Genomic DNA, 20050 nt, shown 5'->3' on the forward strand with positions numbered 1-20050 from the left:
TAGATGATATAATGTTGGTGCAGTCATAATGTGCCAGTGTGGCTTGTATAAGGCTCTGTTCGCACTTTCCATTTAAAGTATTTTAGGACTTGTGCCCATTGCATGTGTGACCCAGCTGTTGGTGTCAGTCTCAGGTTTCCTCACAGTTTTCGTACCTCAATGTCTGTATGATAATCCTGCTTTTTTTATATTGATGTATTCCTAACTGGAATTTCTCAGTGAGAATTCCTGATCTCACGTTATGATTCCCCATTTGGATAGGGAACCTTAAAGTTACATCCAAATTAATCTACACCCAAACTTTGCAATAAGGTAAACTGATATAAACAACGAATAGATGTAGTTATTAAGGAGAACATGATCTCTAGTGCAAATTGTAGAAGTGTCATTTTTTATCCTGAAGTTTTATGACCAAATTAGATCTGTGCCTGCCTTGTTATGTAGGAACACAAACCCTCAAATGTTCATGTTCTTCTAATCCTTCTCAATCACTCTTTATTATGAAGATGGTGCATGAGTGAGATTATATAGACACACACCTGCATGTAACATTTTACCTGATCATATTTGTACTTGCAATAGATAAAGATTGCCTCCTTAGATTGACAAGTGACAGGAGGATGATTCACATCATCCCATACGGATAACCGGTTTAAAAAAATCTTAAAAGAAGCTTAGTAGCTGATTTTGGTAATTATCTTATCAATATGTATCATAAGCATACCTGGGAACTTCCCAGGGTAGGCTACTTGGAGAACCGAGACAATGGCTTTGTAAATGCGCATGGCTAGGAATGCAGGGGTGCAGGGACAGGGACTGGGCATGACAAAATATAATTCCTGTACCTAAAATGGAAATGGCATGAGATGGGTCCAGTCCTAGGTGGGGAGGGTTAGGGCATGGCCAAGCCTGGAGTGAGTGGAGATAAGCACCACTCTCCCACCCATACTATCCTAGATGCCCTATAATTAGGCTGAGTTCCCAGGTTTGCATACCTATCATAATGAATATACAATTCCAGTCCTCAAGCAGAACATATGAAGCAGACAGCCATGCTAAAATTACAATTTCCTGACCCAGGCTTCTTTCATTAGAGGTTCATGAGAGGTCTGGTATGTGCTATACATAGGTATTAAGTATACACCTTTAGAACAGCTAGTTCATGAAACTAAACTGATTAAGTCATTTTGTGACAGTTAATGAAAAAATAAATACAAATAAACACTTGTGTTTTTATTTGTTTGCATAATTACCTGGTAGCACATAAAAGATGAGAATAATTCATCAACTTTGGGAAAAATGGAAACAACAACTGGAATTGCAGTTTCAGGTCCTGAAAAATAATAATAGGTTGTATACCACCAGTGGGTGACCTGAAACACCCATAATTCTTAGATAACCGGTGCATTGTAGTCATTCAGCCATTTCATATGAAGATTTGGATATTTCAGGCCTTACATGTTTTTTTTTACATGTTATTTCTTAAATTAAATTTTTATAGTATAATGTTGAAGGGATTGTGGCTTAGGGATCTGTGCATAATACCTCAAAAAATATTGAATTAGTAATATGATTTAATAACAGAGATAGCTTGGACAGGAAGTTTAAGATAAATAAGACAATTATCATCTATCAGCATATATGAAACAATAAGCAGGCATTTTGCTGTCTTCAATCTTTGGATAGCCCTGAACACACAGTTTATAGAATCACAGCTTGACCCATTTAGCAGCATAATTAATGAAGACATACAATAAATTTCCTTGTAGATTTGGAATAGCATCCTACTAACATTAAGTTATTGGCCCCTGACAGTAAAATCATTTTAACACATTGCATATTTTAATGATATTGATGATTGATCACATTTATAGCACATTAAGGCATGACAAAACCAATTACCTGCATATACCTTAGTGACCCAGTATATGGTCCATTAGTGCTTCATTAATAGGCATGATTTATGTGCCAGCAATTAAGGGGTCAAATGAATATTCTCTGCCACTTATCAAGAAAAGTGACGTTGAGGATATGAGTGTTACCATTTTTCTCTGAAACAATAAGAATGTCTAACTGGTTAACCCTTTCACTACTAAGTGACATTCACATTGCTAAGAAAGAAGAACATGTTGGGCTTCTTATGGCTTTCAAGTGTAAACACAGTGGCACCTGCTTGAAACTATTGTCAGTTGGGTGCGCAGTTCAAAAAAAGTTTTCTTTGTTAAAGAGTCTCTCAGGCCATATTAGCGAGTTCCTGTTTCTCATAATTGTCAGATTCCATGTTCCGTTTAACGTTATCTTCATCTGGTTCGTGGTGGGCTTCAATACATAGGATGTATATGTAAGCTCCCATTGTAGCTCCAACCATAGGTCCAACTACAGGAACCCACCACCAGTTATTTCCAGCTCTGTGTAATTTCAAGAAAAAAGTAAGCATTTTAGGTATCAATAAAAAAAACATGGTAGCATATGCAGAAACCTACTAACAGGATAACAGCATTGGTCAATTTTGAGTTAAAAAGAGACCCCTAAACAGTCAATGCACATAACAGTACTTAGAACTAAGTTTTACTATGATTTGTGGTCACTAAATGAGTATATGCATTTGAGCACTTAGCAACTTTCTTTAGGAGTTGTGGCCTGGGAATTAAATAACTTAATAATTTAATGTCTATTCCTTATCTGAAAGCATACTACTAATAGAATACCTTGCATGAAACTTGATATAAGCTCTCTAAGCCTATAAAATTCTGACTTTTGCTGAACACAAACAAATATATCCTGGTTATACAAGTTACTATAACTTGAAGCTCAAATTGCATGTTTAAGTATCAGATTCTATCCTATTTTAAAATACTATTTATATAATAAACTTACGTGAACACATCAATGCCCCATCCAGCCAAAGCTGTAAAGATCCTTGGACCTAAGTCTCTAGCTGGGTTCATGGCACATCCAGAATTCAATCCTAGTGCAAATCCTAATAGCATAATGAGGAGACCAACAGCGATGGGTTCCAATCCCTTTGGTGTTCCAATATTTTTGTTGTCAAATATGGCAAAGACCCCTATGAGTAACAGTGCCGTAGCGATCACCTGATGAGGAAAAAAATATTATAGTTCTTGACGTAATTATGAAACGGATTGCAAAGCACCTGGAAGCACGTGCAATGATTTTGCCATATTAGTTGCTCCTTATCCAATAAAAAAAAGATTAGGCCAGGAAGGATTTTTTATAAGGCAGACTAGGGATCTCATACACTGTGGGGCACCACTTTACGTGTGCTGGTCAACAATATGTGAAAATTATATGTGTCTTGGAAAATATGGGATCACCGTAGTTGAGCTCCCTTAAAGTTAGTGGTAGTAGCAGCAGCCAATGCTATATGCTAGATAGTATACATGTGCTGCTGTGCTACTTCCATATATTTCAATTGACGTTGAGCTCTGGTGAGCATGTGCAAGAAGCGTACTGAAGAATGTTTCCTAATTTCAACAGAAGCATCTGGAGGAGGAGTTAAAACGGAACTGTAATTTTCTAACTCCAATAACAAAACAATGCCTGCACTAATATACCACATAACAAATTCTAAAAGTTCAAAAATGAACAGAAATTGTGAAGTTTCCCAAAGCCCTTTCTGCAAAAAAACTGATCAAATCCACACCAAAAATGTGTTAGAAAAACTAAATAGAGCCAAAAAACACAATCACAGTTACACTAAACTTAACATTAATTGAAGTTATGTAAAAATATATGTGGAGATTTGTGCTTGTGTTTTTTTGCGGGGGGTCTACGATGTGCATAAGCTGTGGAATATAATGTGTAAAAGGTGCATCATCATATTTCTGTGTGGCACTTACTTGATCTGCAAGTCCATTCATAGTTGAAAGATACGGTGAAGGATAAGTTGCGAAAATGTGTGCAGTAGCATTTGGCCCGTCAACCGTAAGTACTCCTCCAGTGTATGCTTTCAGTGCATCTGTAGAACAGAACAATTAAGAACAATAATACCAACATCATTTATTACTACATGATAAAACACAATGAGTGCATACACTAATATGGTGTGTATAAAATGTAGCATTAAGAAAAAAATAACAGCTCAAGACAAGGATGTGTAAGCAATTTATAACCAAACTATCAATATATGTCAGTATACAGGTAGGGGCAGCCTCAGACAAGCCATTGGGCAAATCCCAAATGCCTTCTGTGCCTCCCACTTACTATTATCGTGGCTCGTGTGGCAGTGTGCCGCTGCATGCTGTAAAACGCTTGGCAGCCAATATAGGAGTGTGGCGTGCAGGCATATTTATCCAGCGGTCGGCTGTACAATTGATTTATTAGCCTATGGCCCTAAAGTTCTAGAACTGATTTTAACTTGCAGTTTCTGGGTAAATGCGTCAAGTTCATATGAAATACATACTAACCATGGAAGATGCCAAATACTGCAGCTGATCCAGTAATTGCACCCAAAAATTGTGCACTCACATAGAAAGGAAATTTAGCCCAATGTAATCTTCCTGTTAAACACATGGCAAATGAAACTGCTGGATTTATATGGCCACCTGAAAAGACAGAATTGTCAAAAAGGGAAAAAAAATTAGAGGCTTAAAGCACATTTAACTTGCATACAAAAATATGTAATTGCATTCATATAACATATCTCTCCTTCCACTACTGATGAAACCTAAATCTAAATCTACCCCTGTATAGTACATAGCATGTACAAAGTCAAACCTTGCCCTCATGACACATTCTACAGATGATCAATATATTTTATTATAACTATTAAGTAGATATTGCCAAACTGTGTATCCGTTTCCCCTCTGTAAATCATATAACACCAATCATATATTCAAATGGATTTTCAATGTGTGACACACTTCACAGTTAAACACAAAAAACGAGTGAATATGTGTTTTTATTTCTGTGCGAATAAATGTAGAATACACAGTATGAAATGTTCAGTTTTGTGTACATTCCAGAAGACACCTTTCCCTTTAAGATACAATAACACTAGCTAGATGCCTCAGGTAAGTATTTCAATATAGCTAATGGGATGTGACAGTTGTAATAAATCCACATTCTTGGCATGGCTTTCTTGCTTTCATGCTTTCTGGCTTTCATTTTGCAATAAAATAATTATTGCTTATCATTTACCAACTATATTCTAAAACATACCTATAGGCTGTAACTGAAATAAGGGAGTGTTAATTCTTGATGAATTATACGTGCTGTAACTCTGTTCACTGTTTACAAACTTCCGCAGTGAACCTGTTAAACCACTTTGTTTTTGGAAGGCTGGATACATTGATGACTATCAGTGTGGACATGTTGTCTTCTGTAACACAATGTGTAATATCCAGTGGTCCCTGCTTGGTCAGGGAAGTCCTGACAAATGAAACCTATGACAGCTGTTTGCCTGTTCTGAACAATGTCCAAATTTTTACTCCGTAAATGTTATGCATGTTGACAATAATATAAATGCAATGTCACTTTCATAGCAACAAGGTGTATTTTGTATGCACATACCAGGGAATAGTGGAGAAGGATATCATGCTGGCACTACTTTATGTGATCATGAAGGCACATGGCATCTTAAAGCAGGGGTCCCTTAAACAGGTACGTTACTACTGAAATGGCTCCGGCTACCGCTGATTAGTTCTTGAATGACTGGCATACTTGATGTTTGCACAACTAATCCTCGTAATATTATGGGTGACCTCCCTGCTCAAACTGAACTGACTCTCTGAACAATTAGTTGTGGAAGAAACTGAAAGACCGCTATACAGATCTCAACTGTTTATCTAATGCAAGAGATACCAAAACTGCAGCTGTTTCAGTAATTGCACCCAAGAATGTGCACTCACATAGAAAATAGACTTAAGCCATATCCATGTTGGCTTTAGAAGAGTCGCAACAGTATTTCATATAAACAACTTTCAAAAATCCTCTTTTGTGAAGGTACACCAATGCACAAGTAAAGCATTTCAAATGTATGTGTTACATACATGGAACAGGTAAGTCCATTGGTAAGACGGAAGGTTAATTTGATCTGCGTTGATTTGATTATAACTTCACAACCAGTGAAAAATACTTTTTACAATGGAGAATTCCAGCTCAAAATGAACTTGTACATATAGATACCCATTAATTATACTGGTGGTGGCTGCTGCTTGCTTTCTGGCAGACAGCACTACCAGTTGTGCAGAACTTGTGTCCACAGAGGTGTGGGTGGGCATTTGTATGCTGCCAACTTACTCCCCTAAGAGAAGGTTATGTTTGTTTTGTAAGAAATTGTCAACCAAGATTTCATCACTTCATTGAAGGGTGTGACCAACTCTTGTCTGAACCCTTGCAATTCAACCAATCCGTCTTTCTCAGACACCTTGTTTAGCTATCACATAGTTAAACACAGGGTATCAACGTGATGGCATTATACAATCATTCGATTTCTAGAAACTTTTTATGTCCTCTGAGTATTGAAAAAATCACATAGAATCTAGCCTATATGCCATTTATGCAGGACTAACCCAGTTCTTTCGCGTCACAAGAACCGCCTTCAGGTTGTACAATGTACTTTTCAGTTTATGATTACTATTAACCCAATTAGATTTTACAGTGATGTATTACCTGCTGATGCTTTAAAAATAACATAATAACAGCAGTAAAATGTGTTTTGATGAAGACAATAGATATCAGCTACAGGAACACCCAAAAGCAAGGGAGGGCTGGCAACATTCATCCCAGAAGGCAAGTTGGGCAAGTTGGCCCATACTAAAAGTCATAACACAGCCTCTTCAACAATAGTTATTCACCGGAAGACCTTCATAGAAGCCCCATAAACGTATATTTCAGAGTGTAAAGTCTGCCTAAAGTCTTTTGTTAACCTAAGTGCCAGTGGCTTTATGAGGAAACACTGCCCCAAAACCCCTTGCTAGACCTCTCCCCTGTGCAGATGCCATACTTGCTGAAAAATCCAACCTCCTAAAACATGGAGACCTGTCAACCAAAATAGTTCTTACCATGTAGATATTAAACAGTGATCTACATACAGCATTAGCGCAAATTATAAACAAATGTATAGATCAAGAAAATTTAAATTATTTTGCTTTATATTCATTATGCTACATTTGCTACCATGATTGACTCATGTAAGTGCACATTAAGGTCTGTTCACTAAATGGAGAGTAGTGTTGTGTTTTTGCTTCTTGGCTTCACTGTACACTATGAATGTCCAACCACAGTGAGTGCCTGCTGCATTGGGAGCTTGACTGTTCCTGTGTACTATTAGTTAATTCAGTAAGACTTCTTCAAATTCTCTTTACACATTGAACAATGCATTTTACATAGCCAATTAAACCCTTCTTGATAGGCGAAACTTGCAATTATAATGAATGGTGAAGTGAAGAAGCTGAATCTACAACTCTCCTTTAGAGGATAAACCCCATTGTGTTGGTGGTTATAAGAAGCAGACAGCAAATTAATATATGTTCATGGGTTTCCAAACTAACCTTTGGTTTGAAATGGAGCTAAAAGTGGCCTTGGTACTGCTGTTTTTGTTTGCTTAGTCCTAAGTTCACAATTCCGTTGAAAAAGTAAACATAGATAAAGAACATGATGTTGAAGGACCAAAATGCACTAGATTTAATTAATTAAAAAAACTTCATATGAAATTCCCATGGCACTTTAGGCCAAAGTGATCTTTAATCCACCACATCTTTACTAAAAGAGATGGTACAAAATATACTTAACTATTCATACAAATAACACAATTTTAAACAAATCAGATCAATCAAATCGGTAACTGAACATTACTGTTGACTATCTGACATCATCAGAGGCAATAAAATGCTAATAATCACTAAGAATTTGCTCTCTCACATAAATACCCTGGTTTATCAGCTGAGCTAGGTGCAAAATTCGATTTTCTCAGAAATTCTTTACCTAATGGTAAAACATGCTGTTCCTTGATAATGAATGGGGAAGATGTTTTACTTAGATGTAATTGCTCCATACTAAGGTTTGCCACTGTTGTATTTGTAATAATTGCTTCAATATTTTGTAATGTGAATATGTTAGACTGGTGGAGTGAGTAAATCTGTGAAACATGTAATGTATTGCATTATTTCAAACAGGATAGGTTAAAGACACATGGTACATATTGCTGTAGATATAGAACCTAATGAGCATGTTTTAAATATGTCACCCGCCCTGTGACATATCTTATGAGTCTTACAGCTGATAGCGGATCACTCTGTTCCAGCTAACATTATTATCTGCATCTCATGAGCATGGGTTTTTTTAATGTCACTATTTTCCTCACCTTGGTCCAGCTAAGACATATAAATGTCGCAACAAGAAAGAGTGTGAAAAGCATGAGAGGAAAACTCCCCAAAATATCTACATGTATTACTTTGAAATGCACCATTAAATTATTTCCAAACATCAGGGCAGAACTTTCCAGTGTTAACACGGCTGCTGATTATGCGCTTATAGAGTCCCTAAAAGGTTACATTATTAACTCCTTAATGACAAAGCCCGTACATGTAGGGGCTCAAAATGCATTGTTTTCAATGGGTTTAGGGACCGCCCATTGTCCTTAAGGGGTTAAAATTTTATTTTATTGATAGTAACACCCTAACCATATGAATACTTAAATAGATATATTAAAATCATTGTAGATTTGATTTTCTGATTTCTGCAGTTATGCTTTTTCTCACGAGTTACTGCAGAAACATTGTGTGCTGCCAAGACCGATCGACATAAATGTGTACTTGTCAGCTGACATGGAAACAGAAAGTCCATTGATCTCACCGCACAAAATGTTTATATAGAGATTTCTTAGAATGTTTGTTAAAGTATTAGAATAATAAATGCACACAAAAACAAGCTCCACTGAAATGTTATGATAAAAAGCTCCCATTATCATATAAAATAAAAAATCCTCTATAGGAAAGAGAAACGATAACAATAAAAAAAAAGTAGAAGCTTACAACCACTAAATAATGTATGGCAACTCTGATATGTGCAGTGAATCTGTCTGACAAGTTTTGGGAAAAGAGGTACTTAGTCTTAGGCTGCAGAAGCCCCAATTGTATAAAGTATATACAGATTATACATGTATATTTTGAGCTAAATATGAAGTGCATTGGCTATTTGTTTTGAGTCTCAAAATGGAAAAATGTGACATGGAGAACCTTTTCTCCTAAAGTGATGTTTTGTAAAGGGGTTAGGGTTGCTAGCATAAATATTTAATACTGAGTTTCTAGGCAATACCATGTCAACTGAGGATAATGCACTCATATTAAAGGAATACCATAACATTTCTATGTTTGTTTTTTTTTTAATTTGTACAATTGTTAAGGCAATGTCTAGTTAAAAAGTAAGGGACTATATAACCCTAGGGAAGTTGGGATTTGTGGCAAAATGTGGCAAGGCTAAAATATCCAATAAAAACATTACATTAGCACTCTCCTAACACACGGGTGCCTCAAATAATGGTGTCCAAAAGGTGCTCTACATTGCAAAAGTATCTCAGTGTGTTGAACTGGAATGCAATCACTGGTTCATTTCTATGGTAGGCAATACAGCCAGTGGTCGCTCTTTTGAGTGATGAAGCCCCCCCAGTGTCCCGCTGAAAAATGGGCCGGTTACAATGGAGATCCTTGATCACCCTGAGTGACAGTCTCCAATTTTTATACCTGGGACATGTGATTTTTAAAATAGCATTTATAGTATTTGCAGTATATTTTTACTGGGTGTGCTCTGTTCTTGTGTGGTTATTGGTAAGAAATACCTTATATGCTTTTTATATTTTCAAGAAATTAAGATTGCTGTTCCCAAGCTTCCCATGGTAGACACATTAGGTGAGTTTCTAATGCACATTTATTATTTATTTATGAGGGGGGTAAAAGACATAACCATTGGAAACATATTTTTCACTGTTAAGTATGTACATAATTCACTTTGGGTGAAATTGGAACCAGGAAATTATGGTCATTGCGCATTTTTATTTGCGTGTTTCAAATAAAATAAATAATCGTTCTGAAGAATTCCCATAAAAAGGTTTATGGCGTGACTCCACTAATGCACTTGAATATGTCATTAACAATCTAAAAGATATATATATCAGGCAATGAACATACTGAAATGGGCATTATCATAGTTCCAGGACATAAATTATTAGATTGTGAATCATCTCTTCTTTGTACATATGCAGTTCTAGTTTTATTCTGATTTAAAATTGGAAGGAAATTGAAGGCAGAATTATATAGCTTTTGGAAGATGTCTGGTAGTAATCAATGGCTTCTGATATTTAAGAAATATAGTTGTTGGGAATGAAATTTGCCAATTTATCCTTGAAAATGTCATGCACAAAATAAAATATATATTGGAGTATTTGGAAAGCATCAAACGTTTTATGTACCATTTTCTTTTTTCTTTGCATTGTGCATTTTGAAATAAGTATTGTGTTTTTATTTCTCAGCAGTGGTAAAATCATTCTATTTGTGCATTAAGGTTTACATACAAATTGTCAAACGTCTTACATATAATAGCAAATGCTTTATTTTAATTATGAATTCCTACCACTGCATACCTGAGTGCTTTCATTTATTGAAAATCCAATATAGACTGCTAAGTGATACAGGGGCTTTAAAAGATGACCTTTTTCATTCATAAATACATTTAGGTTTGTGTCTGTTATCGATCTCGACTTTGTTATTTAAGGCCATCTGCCGAGGTTACAGAATGTTTGACACATTCCATAAACAACTTGTCACGGGAAAAACAAGTGTTTTGAAGTTGGCAGAATATAGGTGGTTTTAATGATTAAAACCAGGATTGCTTTGCAGATTTTACTAATTCAGTCCTTTTTGATGTCCTGTCTGGGCTGAACACCTCTTAAAAGCTAATCTTCCTATAACATTACTGCCACATTTTGCCAATCCTTCCACTGGCTCCTTTTACCCTTACTTACGATCCATAAATAGGTGCAGTCATACTCTTCCATTCCAACTTAAGCACCCACCTATTCAAAGAAGTATGCAATCTATCCTATAAGTAGCCACAACCTGCATTATGAGACAAACCATCTGTTCACTCACTATACATTAACACTCACTCTACCACCACATACTTACACATTCTCCAAAACCATATACTAGCACATACATACACACTATCCAACACCATACACTAACACATACACTCAGTCACTCTAACACCATGCACGCTTTCCCTTCCCCTTCCTGTTACCTCGCTCATCACTGCAGCTCACGCTCTTGCAGCACATATTAAATAACCCCGCTGGGCACCTCAGTCTCCAGGCTCCTGGGTGCTATGCATCCATGGTACCTGGCTTAGAAGGCATAGCTAAATATGCCAGCTTCAATGAAATACATCATTACTGCAGTATATTAACAGTGGGAAGATCTCACAAATGGAAAATCCCTTATTTAGAGTTATCACTTGTATATAAAAAAAAATTGGCACTTTCATAAAGTTATAAAAATACTTAAAATATTTTTGAATGAGTAAATGATTTTTAAACTGAATGTGGTATTTTAAGAAGAAAGGTTGTGGTTATGGTCTGATTAATACATCACTTTCCTGCATTAAGATAATTTACAAGTAGTAATTAAGTGCTTACTGAATTATAACTGACAAATAAATTGCAAAGATGACAGTGAATATTAATATAAAATTCCAAGCAAGGTAGTTTTGTCAATCAAGTTACAAGCTTATAGTAGAAAATACAGTCCATGAGCTAATATATTCCTTAGTATTTCATTGTTCATCAATTTTTTTTGTTCAAGGACACTAAATTGTAATAAATATATTTGTTTATTTAGGCCCGATGGCTCAACGTGGCTCCATTTTCTGTCGATCGTTATGTAGGTATCAATGTATTTGATACATTATCTGGTATGTGTCCTTACCGCTTATACTTAAGTACTTACAAATAATCAGTCCAGAAAGTAAAAATGGCAACATTTGCATACTGATTTCAAGATGAATAAATCACTTACCTGAGACACCTCCAGAAACATAGATGGCCATAGTTACAGCCATTGCAAATCCAATATTGATGCTTAGGTGTCCACCAGCGGCTCCATTACTTAAAACAGATGATGCCACACAGCCGCAGCCAAAAGTCTATACAGGTAAAAAAAAAAATGTATGAAAAATACTCAACATGGGAATATTGTAGTGTTACGTTTTAATATATTGTATTAACACATCAAAAACAGCTAATGGCGCCATAGACCACAATAAAATAACTGTAAACAGCAAAAATCAACTTTTTAACTCTATAATTTAGAAGATAGTACCTTTTATTGGTAGCAGAATTTTTTTGTACCCTCTTGCATTTAGTTGTCTTTTTGAAGAGTATGATCATATTTACATGCTATGCATAGTAAGGCTTGACAAAATCAATGCCCTAATTGAAGTGTAGATTAAAGTTTCTTAGTGTTTTTATGTGACTACCAACCCAACTACAACTATTTTCTTGTGGCAGCAAAAGTGGTCACAGCCACGTTTAATCAGTCACCTCTGCACCCGCAGCCATGTTCTGGTGGCTGCACATACACACACATGTCTAACCTATGATTGGAAACTATTTTCGTCTGGAACGCTACACAGTTCATGAAGGACTTTATCTTCTAAGCTGGATGGTACTGAGCTGATGGCTTCACGCACCATCACTACCATTCACTACCATTCACAGAAAATGTTAGAGTACAAGCTAAAAGCTACAAGTGAAAAAATATTGAGAGTTTATTGGGATAAAATCATTTCTCCAGGTAGTACTGCGAGAGGTGCAATCTTTTCTGATTTAGAGATTTTCCATAAATATATTCGGAGTGCACATAGTTGTATCTACAACGCAGAGTGTATAAACCACAATATGGGGATGATTAAATGCGAACCAAAATTACAGCATAAGCTATGTCTGGCAGGAATGGGTGTAATACCATTATGATATGGTAATAGGTAGAATGCAAGTTATACTGCCAAGAGAAGGGGTTAAACGTAATAACTCAAAAAGGTGGCAAGCATAACTTATTCATGTTGTGAGTGGGTATTTTTTAAGAGGCTACAAAGTGGGAATGCATGAACACAGATGAACATCCTTTATTGGAATGAACACTTTAATGAAAGCAGTCAGAGTTTAGCCACACAAAACAGAAAACTTGGGTGCTCTGGTCCCCCAGGAATATGTATAGTGCACAGCAGGATATTCATTATACATGTTTTGCTGTTGTTTATACCTAAACACTTCTCTAAAGTGTGCTTTGATGAAGAAAAATATTGTCTGTTTTCAGTGATAAATATAGTAATAATAATTTGGCAGGCTTTCTATACATATCTAGTCTTGCTCGTCTGGTATTGTTGATGTGGTGTTCTAGCTGTCTATGATAAGTCAACGTAACGCTACTAACAACTAATCTATGCAAACAGTAAATTACAATAATATATAATATGTTTACTATAATTGCTGATTTATTTAGTCAGGCTGTCAACTGTGTAATCCTGAGAACATAGACTGTTTTGAGAATTAGAAACTCTGCACAAATGTCACAAAACAGAATAACATTACCAGCTTGATAAAAACTTACTAAAAACAGGAAATAGGGTTTTTGCAGCACTGAGAAACCGAACAAATTGCTCTTGGCAGCAAATTCAAATAAGTAACTAGGATTGTTCTGCTGTTTTAGGCAAAATCTATGTATGTATGTATCTCTCTCTCTCTAATATATATACCGTATTGGCTCGGATATAGGCCGCCCCCGTATATAGGCCGCACCCTAAAAGTTTGGTGCTTTTTTAAAGAAAACGTTTTTTCTTTAAAAAAGCACCAAAAAAACATGCTGCCACTCTGTCCTCTCCCCCCCCAGATATGCTGCCACTCTGTCCTCTCCCCCCCCCGAGATATGCTGCCACTCTGTCCCTCCCCCCCGAGATATGCTGCCACTCTGTCCTCCCCCCCCTGGAGATATGCTGCCACTCTGTCCCCCCCCCGAGATATGCTGCCACTCTGCCCCCCCCCGACTTACCAGAGCAGACTCCCGGGTGTCTTGCGGGGCCGGAGGGGGACATCTATGCACATCGTGTATACAACTCCCGGTGCCAGCACTCAGCGGAAGTGCCGGCACCGGAAGTTGTATACGCGTATTGCGTAGATGTCTTCCGCCGGCCCTGCAAGACACCCGGGAGTCTGCTCTGGTAAGTCGGGGGGGGGGGGATGTAAAATGCATCGTGCGGACGTTCACCGGCAGCGGCGCATCGCGATGCACTTAGACAACTCCCCCCGTGGGAAGTGCTGCCAGGGAAGGCTGTCTGAGCGTATCGGGGAGTAGGATGCAGGTCCCCTGCACCGCTGCGGGGGATCTGTATCCTAACCCCGCTGCCTGCATGTCCCGGGCGTCGGGCGCTAGACCCCGAATATAGGCCGCACCCCCACTTTAAAGACCTAAAGTGGGGGAAAAAAGTGCGGCCTATATCCGGGCCAATACGGTATATATATATATATATATATATATATATATATATATATATATATTACTCTCTTGTGTGCCCTGCTAACATTTTTTAAATACATTTCCTACACTCAATAGAAGCTTTCACTAAGAACTTCTACCATTTAATATACAGTATATAAGTTGGCTGAGCAAGGCATTGCCTTGTTCAGACATGTGAACCTATTTGGCCTCTTATTTATTGCATTGTATTTACTTCCTGAACATAACACGATAATTACTTGTATTGTGAAATATCCTTTTTAACTGTAGTGAAAGTGGCATCACTACATGTTAAAAAGCCCATTAACACAGTTTTTATTTTTTTTAAGGGTGGCATAGGCATGACAGAGGGGCCACATGGGTGCAAATGGAATGAGAAGTGGGTATGGTGAGCATGGCTGGTGTGAGTGGGCCTTGTATACTATTAAACATAGTGCTCTTGCGCAAGCTTAATCTCCCTATTGGTAAATCCAGCCTCGCTATTCTGCTCTCCCAGATTGGCTTGGTAAAAATATACCTCAGAATTTGGCAATTGTTTGAACCGGAGTTTTCGAGTGGTGAAGTTTTTCCAGTGGAGAGTTCTCAAGTTTGTAAGCAGTATAGCCATGTACAATTACACAAGAATTGTGACGGAATCCCCCATATTTATAGTTCATTCATAATTGCTGCCTAAAACTTTTTTTACACCTGCCTAAAACTTTTTTTTACACCTGCCTAAAACTTTTGCACAGTACTGTGTATATATATAGATATTATACAGTATATTGATCTTTCAGAATTGGTTTGAACAGATATATTCTGGTAAAATCATGTATACTAACCATTCTGTTTATAGAAGCCTGTTAATCAGCTTACTTCATTTATCTTATCTTGGATATATTTTTACAGGCTATTAAATATACACACGATAAGACCGATGCCAGGATTAGCGTTTCCAATCTGGTTTATTGGCAGTCTCGTTTTGATTAGAACTTTGTTTTGCATTTAGTTCTTGATATATTTTTCATTATTGCTTTTGAATTACATTAGACCTGCAGGTTTGTCTTTGGGTTTGATTAGCAGTTATAGTTAAAAATGTTTTAAAGCACCTTTCCATTGATCATTCTTCTCTTTCACTATAGATGCACACTTATTTCATAAACCTGGGCAAGCCAGTGTTGGCTCATCTCAGTACATCAGGAGTAAAGGAGAGAAGGACAAATTTGGATTTTTCTACAGGTTTCCTTGCGTTGGCTATGGCATGGCTCAACAAGTCAACCCTTAAATCTGGCATTTCCTCAGCTTGGCTATTGCCATGGCATTTGATGGCTCCTTAACTTTGATTAATAAAATACAATATGCACTAACTCTCTGTCCTATAAATAGGGGGCTACATGAATTCTATAGTACCCTAAATACATATATACTGAATATATACCGGTATATATATATATATATATATATATATATATATATATTTGACACTTATTTTAATATAATTAATTTCCTCCATTTAGAAAGAGTTCCAAGAGCTTAACCAAATTATTGTATAATTGTGCCTGTTTGCCACTCCCTGAAGCTAATAATTTGCTGTGTAACCGTTATGACTTAATCCTCTTTAAACATCATGTGGCAATGTTTGAGTTTGTTTAGTTTATGTTATATTTTTAGATGTGTTTCACAGATCATAGGCTTGAGCCATCTGAAATCCAGACTAATACGCAAAAAAGAACCCTAGCGTACTCACTAGTAAGCAATTCAACTCCCAGGGCACAGAGTCAAGTAACAAGCACCAACTGCTCAACTTCATGTACATGTTTTGAGAACATAACTCAGTACTTCTTCATAGTGAGCCTTATCTACAACTTAGATTCACAACTGTCCTAACAAAATCAAAGCAATGTAATGTCTCCTAACATCTTTTAAAGCTCACAAAACATTTTGTCTTTATGCGGTGCACTGACACTTGGGCTGGAGGAGTAAAGTACTCCTCTCCTCGTTTTAATTTGAGCCTACATTCCTTCTTATCACAGATACCTGTATTACAAGTCACCTACCTCTCACCTGAGTTTGCTGTAGTGCATACCCAGCAAATATAAAAAACACCTAAATATTGGTGATCCCGTCACACTATATGGCCATATATTGCTTAGCCTGCCACTCTGTCAAAGTACCCCAAGTTTGGCGAGTCCTATCTAATTTTTCATGGCTATATTACTTACCAAGGAGCTGAATCATTGAGAATGCTTTACATCTTAACCAGAACACGAGGTGTGCAAAGAAGGCTTTAAATTGCTTAAGAGTCTCTTGGGTTCAAATCTGAATGTGTTTGCTTTTTATGGTTTTTAGGTTGTGTGCTCCACTATTTTGTATTTTTTGTGATTGTTGTTGGGCATATTTGCAGGTTCTCACCAAACCTTAGGGTTTAGCAGCACCTCCTGCCACACAGGTGCCTCATTATTGGTGTCCAGAGAAGGCTTTACATTCCTTGAGAGTCTCTTTTGGTTTAAAATGCAAAGTAGTCCAGCTGATTCAGCTCCTTGGTAAGCAATATAGCCATGAAAAATTAGATAACTTGCTGAACTTAAGAGAACTTTGACATTGTGAATGGCTTAGCAATATATGACCATATAGCGTGACAGAATCACCAATATTTATGCCTTAGATGGTTTTTTGAATGGTATTCACTGGGTACGCGCCTTGTGTTGTGTACTTATTAGTCATTATTATTCTAACAGCAACCTGGGAATCTGAATGTGTATACCTGACACATGTTTTCTGAATATACAAATAGCAAGTAATTATTGGATTTATTAAAGAATGATAAGAAAGAAAATGTTTTACATTTTCTAAAATGCAGAATTAAATTAAACGTTGTTCTAATTGCAATATTTTCGTAGTGTTTTATTTTTTGCAACGTTGGCCATGGGACGATTTGGGCAGCTGCCCCAGGTGCTGTAAGGTGAGGGTGCACTTGAGCCAATCAGAAGCAATTCTACATACCTCCTTTTGCTTACAAAAGCAGATGTGACCCCCCAGCCCTGCCCCTAGATCCGGGAGCCTTAGTTTCACTTTAGCTGGGGTTTAGGCAAACATCCTAAATGTATAGAGAGAATTCTGATAAATCTGTCTATCCATTTTGATTACAAAAATATATTTATAAAAAGTAACGCTCAGCTATCATATGCATTAAAGTGCAAATATTTTGTGTTTTTGTTTTCTTTTCATCTTTTAAAAAAGGCTCTGCTAGTTATTTTGGTGGGTACGAAAGGGAGTGTGATATCATATAAACAACCAGATACATAAAGAAGATAAACAAATAATATTTATTTTATAATCAAATGCGGGTTTTATTTATAACTGAATTTTAACTCAAATCAACAAAACAATCTATTTCAATATAACACATGTATATTTGCCTTATGGTTAAATTACTTTTTTTTAAAAAGGCTCTGCTAGTTATTTTGGTGGGGAAGAGAGAGAGAGAGAGAGAGTGATATCATATAAACAACCAGAAACATAAAGAAGTTAAACAAACTACAGGAAGGAAGCAACTTTCAATAGAGAAGTAGTGATAGGGCCGGCAGATATTTTTATAAACGTTTAAAGAAAACAATGTTATTCAATTTACAAAAAAAAAACTGGACACATCCTTGTAAAAAACTTACTTTTACCTACATATTTATGAAAATGCTTTCATTTCGGGGGAAACCTTCGCTTTAGACACTGTTTGATTTAAAATGTTTTTTTTCTTTTAGAACATTAACCCCTTAATGACAAAGCCCGTACATGTACGGGCTCAAAATGCATTGTTTCCAATGGGTTTAGGGACCGCCCATTGTCCTTAAGGGGATAAACACTATCTACTGTAAACATGTTTAAAAAACGTTTTTGGAGGACCTGCTCCTTTTTCACGCTCTTTGAAATGAAATGTTTAAAAATTAAAGGCCATGTGCCTTCACGCCCCACATTGCTCAACAAATTCAGCTAAATAAAAATCTGACATTGTATGCATCAGCATAGTCATATAAAAAGAAACAGGAAAACAGCTGACACTTACTATCAACAAGCATGTAGCGAAGAACTCTGCCAGTGTTTCTTTTGCCAAGTTGTTCCTCAGTGCAATTTTTTCTTTAAAACTTCTGTTGCCTTTCATGGTTAAATTGGTGTACTTGCTGTTTCTCCGGCTACCCTTGTTGTTGGCGTTGTCAGAATCAGACATGTTCTGCTCTTTCGACTGCTCAATTACACTTTAAACACATGGAAACCTCGTGCCTCCTGCATCTGCTTCACAGAAAGGACTGATTCATATAGTGCCAGGAAAACCCTCTTTCTGCACTGTCATTGGCTGAATTATTTTGCGTAAACGTAACAGCTCATCCTGAAAATGTTCCACCTTATTTCTTTTTAATGTGCATTTTTGAAATATCTCCGATTAAATGTTGAAAGCGCAAACACCTTATCGAAGGGTATAATATAGTTTAAGCAATGTCCCTTTCAAACTGTAATAAGTGCCTTACCATGAAGTGCCTGAACACTAGGTTGGAATTAGGTCTAATTATAGTAAAGTACATTAAGTCATCGAGATTCTGTTATTAAAAAATATAACTGTGGTTAACAGTTGAGTCCCTATAATATTCTAAAGCAACATGTGCAAGGCAGTTGTGCCATTTATCTGAATGAAGTTCCTCAATAATCAATACTCTTTGTTTTATTTCATAATCTCTCATATACTAGTAGGCTTTGCAGTCTATCCTAACTTTGTATTTTAAAGTACGTTCCCTAAGACTGCTTTTTTTCAGGCACTCTTAAAGGTTTTTTAATATACGGTAATATTTGGGCGTATTTGCAGCTTTTATCCTGTAAACTACGGTATGTTTTTCCATTTCTCCCTTAAACAGTCGTGTTCAAACTTCAATGAAATGAAGATATTTGTGTCTCTGTCGGGCAATACAATAGAATTTGAGTGTCACTAAATATTGTAATGACCAATGCAAATTGCCAATTTCACTTTTAATCTACTAAAAGGCTCCAACCCTGAGCACCGAAGTTCTTATGCTTTTTAGTACCGTGTTTCCCCGAAAGTAAGACAGTGTCTTACTTTCTTTTTATCCCTAAAAGCCCCACTATGTCTTACTTTCGGGGTATGTCTTATATTGGGAAAAAATTGAGAGTGATGGGAGTTATGATGTACTTTTAGAGCATAATTAGATCATGAAAAAGACATTGGAAATGGTACAGCATAACACCCATCACTCTCACACACTTACCAATCAACACACCTACCAATCCACACACATATACACAAATCCACACACGTATACACAAATCCACACACATATACACTAATCCACACACATATACACTAATCCACACACATATACCAATCCACACACATATACACCAATCCACACACATATACACCAATCCACACACACATACACCAATCCACACACACATACACCAATCCACACACACATACACCAATCCACACACATATACACCAATCCACACACACATATACACCAATCCACACACATATA

At 36.7% G+C, this 20050-nt stretch overlaps 1 protein-coding gene across 1 annotated transcript; it reads right to left on the reverse strand.

Moving 5' to 3' along the window:
- Window positions 1-1556: 1556 nt before the first annotated feature.
- Window positions 1557-19170, reverse strand: AQP9 (aquaporin 9). Its single transcript, XM_053464413.1, has 6 exons — window positions 18568-19170; window positions 12033-12159; window positions 4428-4565; window positions 3861-3979; window positions 2878-3095; window positions 1557-2408 (listed from the first exon to the last, which is right to left on the reverse strand). Exons 1-6 carry the CDS (start codon window positions 18727-18729, stop codon window positions 2234-2236), a joined length of 939 nt encoding a protein of 312 aa, XP_053320388.1. The 5' UTR covers window positions 18730-19170; the 3' UTR covers window positions 1557-2233.
- Window positions 19171-20050: the final 880 nt, after the last annotated feature.

The sequence above is a fragment of the Spea bombifrons genome, chromosome 4, assembly GCF_027358695.1.
Source record: "Spea bombifrons isolate aSpeBom1 chromosome 4, aSpeBom1.2.pri, whole genome shotgun sequence".
Classification (NCBI taxonomy): Eukaryota; Metazoa; Chordata; class Amphibia; order Anura; family Pelobatidae; genus Spea; species Spea bombifrons.